At 39.1% G+C, this 14,636-nt stretch overlaps 1 protein-coding gene across 6 annotated transcripts in view; it reads right to left on the minus strand.

The window, feature by feature from the left end:
• Nucleotides 1-3,696, minus strand: part of myrf (myelin regulatory factor) — a 93,735-nt gene extending 90,039 nt beyond the window's left edge. For all 6 annotated transcript variants that reach the window (XM_061917182.1, XM_061917183.1, XM_061917180.1 and 3 more), the window contains exon 1: nt 3,331-3,696. In XM_061917182.1, coding sequence (XP_061773166.1) covers nt 3,331-3,376 — 46 coding nt within the window. In that variant the 5' untranslated portion in view covers nt 3,377-3,696. The remainder of the gene's footprint in view (nt 1-3,330) is intronic.
• Nucleotides 3,697-14,636: the final 10,940 nt, after the last annotated feature.

Below are 14,636 nucleotides of genomic sequence, written 5' to 3' on the forward strand. Positions count from 1 at the left end.
CCAAGCTGACATTTTAGTGCGAGCAAGCGTGGCTGACATAATGCCAAAAAGAGAGAACATCCCTTTTACTCCCAAAGCAAGAATGTAAACTCACTAAATTCCTGCCAAAATGACATGGAAAACTCTCGACTGTCAAGGACTGCTGTGTATAATTTATGATTTTAACACAATAAAGGGTCAGGTCTTTGCACATACAGTATAATTGATTGTACATATATACAAACACAAGAGTGTGTCTTGACCATGGGGGACACTTGACATTGACCCTCTCTTATGTAGTGAGCGGGGATTCTGAATAATGGAGTGATGTTGGGAAAAAAGTCAAATTTATTTGTTAGGGCACTTGATGTTTTGTGAACAAAACGTCAGCTATAAATACTGTACATATACTCACTATTCCGAAAATAACCTTTAACATTGCAAACAATAACTTAATGTATTGACATTTTTTTTAATTAAGAAAACACCAGCATATGCAGCTGAGATAGGCTCCAGCACCCCTGTGGCCCGAAAGGGACAAGAGGTAAAAAATGGATGGATGGACCAGCATTACTCCTATCCCCAACTCTTTGTGCCATACCTTTGCGAAGCATGTGCTTCATGCACTAACTGTGTTACAAAAAAGATCAATTAGTATAATACATAATGTGCGATATAGTGAACATACAAACACTTTATTTATTAAATCACAATTATTGAAATTCAACAATTTGGTGCATTTGCAAACAGCTAAAATGATGTACAAAGCAAACTATTACCTGCTACCCAAGAATGTACAACCATTCTTCTCAACAAAAGAGGAGAAATATAACCTTCGAGGAAAATCTTATTTAAAACATTTGTATGCTCGTACAACACTTAAAACCTTTAGCACAGTGGTTCTTAACCTGGGTTCGATCGAACCCTAGGGCTTCGGTGAGTCGGCCTCAGGGGTTCGGCAGAGATCAAAACACACCCGACTCATTGTCTCAATAAAAACTTCTCCCTATCGGTGTATTACGGCTACGGCAACAGCAGAAGTCACACTGATTTGCAGGTGTGTAATTTGTTTTGAGTTTACGCAGTCTAGTGTGAGTTTAGTGTCGGTTTTGTTCTTTGAACAAGGTGATGTTCATGCACGGTTTATTCTGTGCACCAGTAAAAAAACATGGTAACACTTTAGTACGGGGAACACATTCACCATTAATTAGTTGCTTATCAACATGCAAATTAATAACATATTGGCTCTTAACTAGTCATTAAGTTCTTATTAATGCCTTATACAGCATGGCCTCATTATAACCCTAACCCTCTAACCCTAACCCTAACCCTAACCAAATAACTCCAAATTAAGTCTTTGTTACTTAGAGTATGTTCCCCTAGTGTCCAAAAACCTCTAAATTAAGTCTTTGTTACTTAGAACAGTGTTTCTCAAATAGGGGTACGCGTACCACTGGGGGTACTTGAAGGTATGCCAAGGGGTACGTGAGATTTTTTTGTAATATTTTTAAAATAGCAACAATCCAAAAACCCTTTATAAACATATTTATTGGATAATACTTCAACAAAATATGCATGTAAGTTCATAAACTGTGAAAAGAAATACAACAATTCAGTGTTGACAGCTAGATTTTTTTTGTGGACATGTTCCATAAATATTAATATTAAAAATTTATTTTTTTGTGAAAAAATGTTTAGAATTAAGTTCATTTGTTGCTGGATACTTTCCAATACACTTCTGCCTTAGAAACATTTAAGCTGTATGTAATAAGCAACTGTAAATACTTGATGCTTGTTTAGTTTCTTAGTTGCTGTTAGCTCATAGTAGCCTATGGCAGTGGTTCTCAAATGGGGGTACGCCTACCCCTGGGGGTACTTGAAGGTATGCAAAGGGGTACATGAGATTTTTTTAAATGTTGCTAATAAAAATAGCAACAATTAAAAAATCCTTTATAAATATATTTATTGAATAATACTTCAACAAAATATGAATGTAAGTTCATAAACTATGAAAAGAAATGCAACAATGCAATATTCAGTGTTGACAGCTAGATTTTTTTGTGGACATGGTCCATAAATATTGATGTTAAATATTTCTTTTTTTGTGAAGAAATGTTTAGAATTAAGTTCATGAATCCAGATGGATCTCTATTACAATCCCCAAAGAGGGCACTTTAAGTTGATGATTACTTCTATGTCTAGAAATATTTATTTATAATTGAATTACTTGTTTATTTTTCAACAAGTTTTTAGCTATTTTTATATATATTTTTTCCAAATAGTTCAAGAAAGACCACTACAAATGAGCAATATTTTGCACTGTTACACAATTTAATGAATCAGAAACTGATGACATAGTGCTGTATTTTACTTCTTTATCTCTTTTTTTCAACCAAAAATGTTTTGCTCTGATTAGGGGGTACTTGAATTAAAAAAAAATTCACAGGGGGTATATCACTGAAAAAAGGTTGAGAACCACTGACTTAGAATATGCTCTCCATACTAAAGTGTTACCAAAAACATGCACACAACTTTGTCTTGAATTTGAAAAAAATTTTTTTTTTTATTTTTCACCAAGAAGGGTTCGGTGAATGTGCATTGAAACTAACGAGGTTCGGTACCTCCAACAAGGTTAAGAACCACTGCTTTAGCATATCTGTATGTGGAATTAAATTATGGAATGGATTAACCAAAGAAATCAAACGAATATGATTCAGTTGAAGAGACTGTTCAAACTACAAGTGTTCACAAAGTACACAAAACATCTTGAACCCTTTCTTGAGATAAAGATTATTGATGTATTTAATATTTGTTTACTTTCTATGGTACATTATTTATTTATCATGTATTCAGTGTTCTGTTGTAGACAACAAGGACATGGGATAAAATTGCTATGATATGAAAAGGGGTAGGATTAAATAAACTCAGCTTCTACCTACTCCTTTTCGGACGTGCTGTAATGAAACAACTGGAAATATGTGATGCATGTTCCAAATAAACTGAAACTGGACTGAAAACACACAATTTATCTTCTTTAACTTGAATTCCTACAATGTCCAACACTCCAGCTCACCCTCCTCCATCTCGTCTGCCCCCCTAGGAGTTTAACTTGATCTGTTAGCCATCACCAGCACTTTTGCTGCTGCTGCACCCTTGAACCCTCCAGCATGCTTACATTTTTGCTTTTCCAAAGAAAAAAAGTCAAGGGAGAAAAGACAAGTCAAACACACATTGAAGTTTAGCAGCGAAGCTACTTCGTTTGTAAGTACAAGATTTGTGTATTCAGAACTTTATTTTGGCATACAAAATCCACTTCAAAACCCAATTATTTAACGAGTGAGAGGGGCTTACCTTCAAAAAATCTCTGTAAAGCTTCAGTTTCATCTACCACGTCCATCCTAGCGGGTCCCACATAAAAAATCCATTAAAAGTCTCCTCCCGGTCCGAGCGACAGCAATTCGGATCTAAGAAACTTTCACAGATGCATCGCATGTGCAGGGCGTCTTTCGCTTGATCTGCTGCGCCGCTTTCACGCAACCTAAAACGCGCAGGTTGTTATTATCACTCGCTTCTTTAAAAAAAAAAAAGAAAAAAGAAAGAAACAACAACAGAGAAACAATCCACAGGTGCCGCATATATTAATCTCACTTCAGTTGCCACTCGCCATTTTCGCCCACAACGACATAAATACCGACTATTTGGAGGGCAGACCTGTCAGATCGTGTGCGCAAAGGCTGCGTAAAACGTCAGTGAAGTTGGCGTCCCCTCCTCCTGTCTCTCCCACTCGTAGAGGATGTGTGCGCAGAGGTCAGAGGAGGGCAGCTGAGGCAGGTGAGGGATGGGCTGCAAATAGACCCGGACAAGAATGAAAACAAAAATGTTTGTTTAGTCTTTGTATCCACCATTTATGTGCAACACGTTGTGGAATAATATCACACATGCGTAATGAATGACAGAAACATGAACGTATTTTGCCTGATTGTGTTTGTATGCAACTCACTAGAGCAGTGGTCACCAACGCGGGCACCAGGTAGCCCGTAAGGACCAGATGAGTAGCCCGCTGGCCTGTTCTAAAAATAGCTCAAATAGCAGCACTTACCAGTGAGCTGCCTCTATTATTTAATTTTGATTTATTTACTAGCAAGCTGGTCTCACTTTGCTCGACATTTTTAATTCTAAGAGAGACAAAATTCAAATAGAATTTGAAAATCCAAGAAAATATTTTAAAGACTTGGTCTTCACTTGTTTAAATAAATTCTTTTTTTTTTTTTACTTTGCTTCTTATAACTTTCAGAAAGAGAAAAAAATACAACCTTAAAAATGATTTTAAGTTTTTTAAACACATATACCGTTTTACCTTTTAAATTCCTTCCTCTTCTTTCCTGACAATTTAAATCAATGTTCAAGTAAAACATTTTTTTATTATTGTAAAGAATGATAAATACATTTTAATTTAATTCTTCATTTTAGCTTCTGTTTTTTCGACGAAGAATATTTGTGAAATATTTCTTCAAACTTATTGTGATTAAAATAAAATAAAAATATTCTGGCAAATCTAGAAAATCTGTTGAATCAAAATTAAATCTTATTTCAAAGTCTTTTGAATTTCTTTTAAAATGTTTTGTTCTGGAAAATCTAGAAGAAATAATGATTTGTCTTTGTTAGAAATATAGCTTGGTCCAATTTGTTATATATTCTAACAAAGTGCAGATTGGATTTTAACCTATTTAAAACATGTAATCAAAATTCTAAAATTAATCTTAATCAGGAAAAAATATTAATGATGTTCCATAAATTATTATTTTTTTTTTTCCAAAAAGATTCGAATTAGCTAGTTTTTCTTTTCATTTTTTTCGGTTAAATTTTGAATTTTAAAGAGTCGAAATTGAAGATAAACTATGTTTCAAAATTTTATTTTCATTTTTTTCGTGTTTTCTCCTCTTTTAAACCAATTAAGTGTTTTTTTCATCATTTATTCTCTACAAAAAACCTTCCGTAAAAGGAAAAAAAAATGTACGACCGAATGACAGACAGAAATACCCACTTTTATATATATATATATATATATATATATATATATATATATATATATATATGTATATATATATATATATATATATATATACCCCAAAAAAAGGGTTAAGCAGTAGAAATGTATGGATGTGTACATAAATATACATAAATATATACACATGACATCATCACTTACCGCAAGTGATGATGTCATGTTTTCCATTGGAAAATATATATATATATATATATATATATATATATATATATATTTATTTATTTACTAAAGGTAAATTGAGCAAATTGGCTATTTCTAGCAATTTATTTAAGTGTGTATCAAACTGGTAACCCTTCGCATTAATCAGTACCCAAGAAGTAGCTCTTGGTTTCAAAAAGGTTGGTGACCCCTGCACTAAAATATGGTGGGTTATTTTGATAACCCAATTTATGACTTGCAACTGTTGGGTTAACTTTTGGAGTTATTTTTATGAAGACCAATCAATTTTGGAGGGTTTTAAGTAATTTTCCCTCCAATTATTCATATGTGTGAGCAAACGCCAAAACTCCTCGAGCATTCAGTGGCGCACATGTGAGCGACGGCAGACTGTTGTGCACTTATCTTTTTATTCGATTTTGTGCGAGGCCTAGATTTGCTGTGCGCAGAGGACGCGTGAGCAGTGTGCGATTGCACAGGCGCGTACCTTAGAGCAGTTAGTCAAATGGGGGTACGCGTACCCCAGGGAGTACTTGAAGGTATGCCAAGGGGTACGTGAGATTTTTCAAAAATATTCTAAAAATAGCATCAATTTAAAAATCCTTTATAAATATATTTATTGAATAATACTGTAAGTTACTAAACTGTGAAAAGAAATGCAACAATGCAATATTCAGTGTATACAGCTAGATTTTTTGTGGACATGTTCCATAAATATTGATGTTAAATATTTCTTTTTTTGTTTAGAAATATTTAGAATTAAGTTCATGAATCTAAATGGATCTCTATTGCAATCCCCAAAGAGGGCACTAGACCCGGACAAGAATGAAAACAAATCATCAACAGTTGATGATTACTTCTATGTATAGAAATCTTTATTTATAATTGAATCACTTGTTTATTTTTCAACAAGTTTTTAGTTATTTTTAAATCTTTTTTTCCAAATAGTTCAAGAAAGACCACTACAAATGAGCAACATTTTGCACTATTATACAATTTAATAAATCAGAAACTGATGACATAGTGCTGTATTTTACTTCTTTATCTCTTTTTTTCAACCAAAAATGCTTTGCTCTGATTAGGGGGAACTTGAATTAAAAAAATGTTCACAGGGGGTACATCCCTGAAAAAAGGTTGAGAACCACTGCCTTAGAGGGAAAGTTGGTTTTAAGTGTATTGTTAATTTTTTGCAAATATATTTTATTGAATTTTACAGTTAAAATCACATTTGACAGTCATACTTTGCTCATACAGACCCTTCATACATGCACACATCCACTCATACACACTCACATGCACACTTGAGGAGAGTGGTTTGCAGCACGGGTCCCCAAACTACGGCCCGCGTCTAGCGTCCAAAATCCGTCCCGCAGGAAGTCCCAGGTTTAAAAGAAAAACAAACCTTTCTAAATAATAAAAAAAAAAATCTGTTGTTTCTAATCCATTTTCCACCGTTTGTTACTCTCGGTTTCTCCTAGCCGCTCAGGCATATCATATTGTCTAAAAATGCATTTTCTCACCGATAATGTGACATCATTGCATTCGCGCCGCAGTGTCGGGCGAGCGCGCAGCAAGTTTGCGCTATTTCAGTCAATTAGTGTGCGAGGAATATATATATATATATATATATATATATATATATATATATATCCATCCATCCATTTCTACCGCTTATTCCCTTTCGGAGTCGCGGGGGGCGCTGGCGCCTATCTCAGCTACAATCGGGCGGAAGGCGGGGTACACCCTGGACAAGTCGCCACCTCATCGCAGGGCCAACACAGATAGACAGACAACATTCACACTCACATTCACACACTAGGGCCAATTTAGTGTTGCCAATCAACCTATCCCCAGGTGCATGTCTTTGGAAGTGGGAGGAAGCCGGAGTACCCGGAGGGAACCCACGCATTCACGGGGAGAACATGCAAACTCCACACAGAAAGATCCCGAGCCTGGATTTGAACCCAGGACTGCAGGACCTTCGTATTGTGAGGCAGACGCACTAACCCCTCTGCCACCGTGAAGCCCTATATATATATATATATATATATATATATTTATTTATTTATATATATATAAACACAAACACAAGCCAGGCCCCCGGCCAAATTGTTTCTACCCAATGTGGTCCCCCAAGTCAAAAAATTTGGGGACCCCTGGTTTACAGTATATCCATCCATCCTTTTTCTACTGCTTGTCCCGTTCGGGGTCGCGGGGGGTCGCTGGAGCCTATTTCAGCTGCATTTGGGCGGAAGGTGGCGTACACCCTGGACAAGTCGTCCTCTCATCGCAGGGCCAACATAGATAGACAGACAACATTCACACCCACATTCACACACTAGGGCCAATTTAGTGTTGCCAATCAACCTATCCCCAGGTGCATGTCTTTGGAGGTGGGAGGAAGCCGGACTACCCGGAGGGAACCCACAGTCACGGGAAGAACATGCAAACTCCACACGGAAAGTTCCCGAGCCCAGGATTGAACCCAGGACAACTCAGGACCTTTGTATTGTGAGGCACATGCACTAACCCCTGTTCCACTGTGCTGCCCGGTTTACGGTATAGACATTATTAAAACAAGTACCCAGATATCGTATCTATACATCCATCCTGCACTGGCTCAGGATCAGCAGACGATCAAGACCATAGCAAGATGGATCATTATTCCTCGGCATGAAGGATCCTCAGGAAGTGATCACTAAATCCCCTCCCAGGGACCTCTCCACCGTTCGCACTTAAAAAAGAGAAGAAAAAAGTCACATGTTGGTGGCTTGATCAGATGTAAAAAAATTAGGGCTGGGCAACGATTAAAAATTGTAATCGAAGTTAATCGTACTATTTCTCAGATTAATCGCGATTAACTGCATTGTATACGCAAAGCCCAATAATGAATTCAAAAGTAGTGTGTAGTGCACCTTTGTTGGAATATTCTCCCACATGAACAAAAGCGCCAAAACATTTGTTGTGCAAACACAATTTAAATCAGTCATTGTTAAACAGTAGCAGTTAAATAGCATATTTTATGAAAATCAACTCAAAAAAAGTAAATACAAACATTTAAGCTTATTGCCACTGCCAGGGTATTTAAGTTATCCTGTTTGTTATGGAAAATACATATAATCTACATACAAATCTCTGAGCCACAATCATAACATCTGAACAGGCAATTTCTGAGGTAACAGCAGAAACATTTTTTTTTTTATCAGGGATCTTATGTTTAAAAAACCTATATTATAGGTAGTGGGCTGTTTTAGGGAATTTTTTATCAAATAATCTGTAGTAGCAATATTAATAATGTTGTGTTTATTCTGCGTAGTGCACTTAAAATAATTATGACCATATCTAGGAATTGATATGATGCGAATTTTCCGATTGTTTGCTTGGTGCTTTGATAAACTGAACGCATATACATGGTACTATATTGTGATGTTATGAGCCAGGGAAAAAAATAACTACCCTACCCAGCATGCAACAGGAGTGACGAGCATGCGCGGTAGCCCGGTATAGGTTGTGTCGCCATGACGGCATCTTGTATGTTGTGATATGCACGCTCTGAAAGTAAACGTTAAGAACTCAGCCAACACTCCTCGTCTGCATTATTCATAAATAGACAGACAACACATATACTCCGCTGCTTCACAGGCTGCTGGATGTAGCCGGCAAAGTATTCCCATGCTAGCTAGCCGGTCTAGCAAGCACGCGTCATTCATTCGATCTATCCACATTCAGAATTGTCTGGCGGTCGTAAGTGATCCCGGAGTGACCACGCTGTAAGCCAGCCATGAAATTTGCAGAATTGTCCGGTATTTTTGCCAAATGTTCCATCTTTACCAAGAGCCCCTCGACGCCGAAACCCATCCGGGCGACGCCATCTTGTTAAGAAAAAGGCGTTAACAAAATAAAAGCATGTAAACAACATACGCAAATGTGCGATAAAATAATTGTCGGCGTTAATAGATTGATGAGTTAACTCGTAATTAACGCATTAATTTGCCCACCCCTAAAAAAAATACAAATAAAAATAGAAATAAAGAAAGAAAAAAAAAGTCACACAAAAATAGCAAGTAAACCATGATAAAACCATATCAAAAGTGACAAAAGAAAGCACTAGTGGTGTGGGAACAATACAACAAGTAATAACCATAATAAAAAAGGAATACAACTACAAAAAAGATAAGACTATTTTTCATTTATTTATTCATTTATTTTATTTTTCATTCCTCTTTCCCTTCTTCATTCCATTCTTTCCCCTTTCTTTTCTTTCCTTTTTAAGGGTATTATTTTAACTAAATTTCTGGGTTTTCAAAACTATGAACCAGTTTTGGGTAAAAGGCGTTTTTCATAATAAGGATACTTGTTTCTTGAAGGGAATTTTATTAGGGATTAATCTCATTAACACTATTTACAATTACCCAACATTGAGTTAGCATAACTCAACTTTTCGATTAAATAATTCAACCCAATAGTTTGGCAGGGATTAACCCAATAGTAAGTTATCATAACTCAACTTTGTGGTTAAATAATTCAATGCACAAGTTTTATTGAAAACATTAACCCAAAATGTTGGGTTAAAATAACTCAAGTAAGGGGTTTGTCCTTTTCTGAACCAGCAGTTGAGTTAAAATTAGGTGATGGGGTCAAAATATTTGAGCATGCTGTATAGAACTACCATGACCATACACGGCAATTCTTGTAAAAAAAAATAAAAAATAAAAAATTCACTTATATTTTGCTTTTGAGTATATTTGTATATCTGCCTGGATCATGTTTGGTTTAGTTTTTGATTCCCTCAGTTCTGTTTTCAGCACCCCTGGGTTTGTGTTTTAGTTGTCATGCGTACTGATTAGTTTCACCTGCCTCTGATTAGTGTTCACCTGCTTCTGATTAGACGCTCACCTGCTCATGGGCACTAATCAGAGAGCTACTTATTTCCTGCTTTTTGCCACACTCAGGCGGGCTTTCTTATTTGCTTCATGCAACATTTTTGTTTGTGAGCCATGCTTTTGATTGTTGATTCCTGTGCTAAGTTTTGCCTAAGCTCCCTCTGCTATCGGCATGCTTACTTTGTTTGTTTGTTCTTGCCTGATTTATGAGATTAAATCATTTTCTTACCTGTACCTTGCCTCCAGAGTTTTCCGTCTGCATCCTGGGAGAACGACCCACGCAGTAAAATGTGACCCCGATGTGACAATATTTCATTGGAATAATATTTTTTTTGGATCAGCAGTTGGGAAGGAGTAGGACAAACCAGCAGTAAAATTTATAATTTTCAAACAACTATTGGGTCAAGGAGCGCTAAATTGCCAATAGTTGGATTTGGAAAAACCCAACATTGAAGTGAGCATAACTCAGCTTTTGTGGTAAATAAATTCAACCCAATAGTTGGGTTGCGAATCCACCAACATTGAGTTAGAATAACTCAACTTTTGGGTTAAATAATTCAACCCAATAGTTTGGTTGGGAATGACCCAAAATTAAGTTATCGTAACTCAACTTTTTGGTTAAATAATTCAAGGGGTTTGTCCTTCTCTGAACCAGCAGTTGGGTTCAAATTAGGTTGTTTTTTAACCCAACATTTTTTAGTGTGTATATATCTGGCCTGGGCAATTATTTTGACCCGTGGGGCCAAATTTAATAATAAAAAAAAAAAAAGTGTCTGGGGCATGTATATCTATTTTTAGGAACAGTACTACAAAGTCTCACAAAAATGTCTGATTGAATGCTAAAAACGTACTGACAGACCGCCTTAAAAAACGGAATGGAATTGTACGCTTTTTTACTGAATGAGACACCCAAAATGTACATGAAAATAAAGAATGTGGGATTTGCAATATTAACTATGAATGATATAAACTCTGAATATTGACAACGTATGAACGTCACACCCCCTTTGGATCGACATATTTTACTATCAAGTGAAACGCAACATAAATTCAACAAATACAGCAAAATATGAAAGCGAAGGGTAAACAATAAACCCACCTACGATCTGATACATCTGATATATCACTAAGTTTTAGAACTTTGTGTCATTATCCGGGGTGCGGCTCATGTTCAATTTAGTTATGTTCTGTTAGTTTTGGACTTCTTTAGTTCCTGGTTTCACTTCCTTGTTTGTTTTGTCACTATGGTTACTTATGATTTTCACCTGCCTCTGTGTTTTGGGACACACCTGTGTCTAATCAAGAAACAATATTCAAGCCTGCCATTTTGATCACTCGTGCTGGCTTCTCTGTTTGCTGTAAGCAACAGTCACGTTTAGGTATTCCTGTACTAGACTGTGCTAAGTTGTTGCCTTAACTTCCCGTGCGTTTGGCACGTTTTTCTTTTGTTTCTGTCTGTTTGGTAGTGTATTATTTATTAAATCATTGTGACGGACTTCCTGCCATCACCACGTGAGTTACAAGGACCTTCGATGCACGACACCTCGTAGCAGGGTTTACATACGTTTATTGTTTCAATAAAGGTCGTCGTTGTGTCCTCATCGGACGCGTCACTTTCTAGCGCGCCCTTGGCTGCTCGTCTTCGTGCACCTTTCGGTGGCCGGGTGTTGCGTCTTCCGCGGGGGCTCATGTCTTTTTCTGGTCTCTCGTCGCTGGTGTCGTTGCCGTGGTTTCCTCCTCCGTCCTCTCGTGATCGTGCCCCTTTCGCCTCTCTTATGGTCTAGCAGCAGATGGAGGGATTGTGAGCAGGTGTGTGTTGTCCCACCTGGCTCAAATTGCCGCTGGCGTGCCGCTCCGCGTGTGTCACGCCTCTCCTCTCTGCCCCATGCCCCGCCTCCTGGCCTCCGGCTTAAGCAGGACCGTCTCTCTCAGCCCGCTGTCGGCCCGTCGGCTGCGTCACTCCACAGACCTCCCCCACCAGTTCGAGGCTGGGCTCCAGTCCGGCCGAGCGTACTTCCCCCCCACCTTTTTTTCCAGGAGAGGAAAAAAAACTGATGCGGCCATCTGACTTCTTTACCTTTGTCTTTACTTTTTCCTTTGACTTCCCGACCTTCAATTTCTTTGTCTTTCACCTTGTCCTCTTTGAGTCTTCCCTTGTCCTCTTCGTCCTCTTCATCATCATCATCATCATCATCCTCATGGTCTTTCTCACCGTCCCCCTCGTCATCATTATCATCATTATCATCCCCTTCATTGTCGTTAGAATAAGCTTTTTCTTTCTCAATTTCTTGAGTACCTTCTTCTTGCTTGACTCTTTCTTTGTCCTCTTCGACTTCTCTGACCTTTTCTTGCATTTCTCCAAGCACTTCTTCTTTCTTTTATTGCCTTTCTCCAAGTATTTCTTCTTTTCTCTCAATTTCTTGAGTTTCAACTTCTTTAACTTCTTCTTTATCTTTACCTTCTTTACCTTCGACTTCTTCTTCCTCTTCCACTTCTTCATCTTCATTTTCCTGAATTTCTTCAAGTATTTCTTCTTCTCTCTCAATTCCTTGAGGTTCTTCGACTTCGCCTTCATCTTCAATTTCTTCTTCCTTTTCATCATCTTCTTCATCTTCTTTATCTTCCAGAATTTCTTCACTTATTTCTTCTTCTTCTTCATCCTTTTCTTGGACTTCAACTTCTTTACCTTTTTCTTAATCATCATCAACTTCTTCTTCTTTAACTTCTTCTTCGTCATCTTCAACTTCTTCTTCATCTTCTTCTTTAACATAAATTTTATCATCATCGTAGTCTTCATCATCGTCGTAATCTTCATCATCAACATAAACTTCATCATCAACGTAGACTTCACCATTAAAGTAAACTTCATTCACAATGGTGAATTTCTTCCTTATAAACCTCTTCTTCATATACTTCTTTACCGTAAGCTTCATCAACGTAAACTTCTTCAATTTACATTTCTACTTTCTCCTCGTCCTGCATTTCTACAGGCCCTTTCTCTTCTTAATGTTTGGCCGCCAGCTCGCCCTGCTGGTCTGTCGCTGCTACTGCCGCCTCTCCAGCCCTGCCTCCCAGGTAGATGACCTCGGCGCCGGCTTTCTTGGCTTCTTCTTTTGTCTTCTCCACCAACGCTAGCAGCATCTGGGTTTCCTGGTGTTTCTTTTCAAGCAGTTTGTTTCAGCTTGCGACGAGCGCCCAGATTACGTCATCGCCCTCCGCTTCCGATGGTCTTCCTCTATTGGGCGCCCATGTGACGGACTTCCTGCCATCAACACGTGAGTTACAAGGACCTTCGATGCACGACACCTCGTAGCAGGGTTGACATACATTTATTGTTCCAATAAAGATCGTCGTTGTGTCCTCATTGGACGCACCACTTTCTAGCGCGCCCTTGGCTGCTCGTCTTTGCGCACCTTTCGGTGGCCGGGTGTTGCGTCTTCTGCGGGGGCTCATGTCTTTTTCTGGTCTCTCGTCACGCCTCTCCTCTCTGCCGCATGCCCCACCTCCAGACCTCCGGCTTAAGCAGGACCCTCTCTCTCAGCCCGCTGTCGGCCCGTCGGCTGCGTCTCTCCACAATCATATCCTACCTTTACGTTTTCGTCCGGATTGTCTGTGTTGCAATGGAGGAACGATCCCGCACAAAGATGCGACCCCTGTGCGACAGAAGGAAGCCAGCTGACAGTTCCTTCGCCATAGACTCTGAGAAGGTGGAGAAAGGTACGTGGATGGTATTAAAGGCAATGGAGGCGGAGACTCTACACCATTCTCCCTTGGAGCGCCAGGACCTGATGTGGGGTCCTAATGGTAATTTGATCCATATCAACTGCGTATGGCCTGAGGACATTAGTGCGCCACCGCGATACCGGACGCGTCAACAAAGACGGAAGCCGTCCAAAAGGGCTTCACTCCGCTGTCGGGACGTGTCGCTCTCGAAAGCTCCTCCCCCGAACCGAAGCAAGCTGCAGGCAGCCCAGTATCCTTCCCATGATGACGTCAGCGACCAAGAGTTTTTTAAAATTCTGTTTCTTTCTGTCAGCTGCCCTCTAAAGATTGTAACTCCATGATAAGACATTATCAGAACATGTTTTTGGAAATTAGAGCTAGTCAGTCTCAACCACCTCTTAATTTTCAGGCTACGCCCCCCCAAGATTCAAGCCCCGCCCACATCACAACATTTTTCTTTTTTTTCACCCACACAAACCCAAGTGGGGAAAAATGAAAGACAATTTATTGGACAATTTAAAGGTGAGGATTCTGCCCCCCTCCTGACCTCTCTTCCACCCACCCCTAAAAAAAAAAGGTTCCAGACCGCAGGTAGCGCGTCTGGGATCCGCATCTTGAAGGGGGGGGGCATGGGCAGGGAATGGTACGGGTGGGGTGGCTCACCGGTGTCACGCCAAGCCGCAACCCCCGGCCCGACCACCACCACCAGTCTTATGCCACGCCAAGCTGCAACCACCGACCCGGCCACCACCACCCATCTTTCGGCCCGCCAAGCCCCAACCACCGACCCGGCCACCAGCACCAGTGGTTCGGCCTGCCAAGCCGCA

Source organism: Nerophis ophidion, linkage group LG12 (assembly GCF_033978795.1).
Source record: "Nerophis ophidion isolate RoL-2023_Sa linkage group LG12, RoL_Noph_v1.0, whole genome shotgun sequence".
In the NCBI taxonomy this organism is placed as follows: domain Eukaryota; kingdom Metazoa; phylum Chordata; class Actinopteri; order Syngnathiformes; family Syngnathidae; genus Nerophis; species Nerophis ophidion.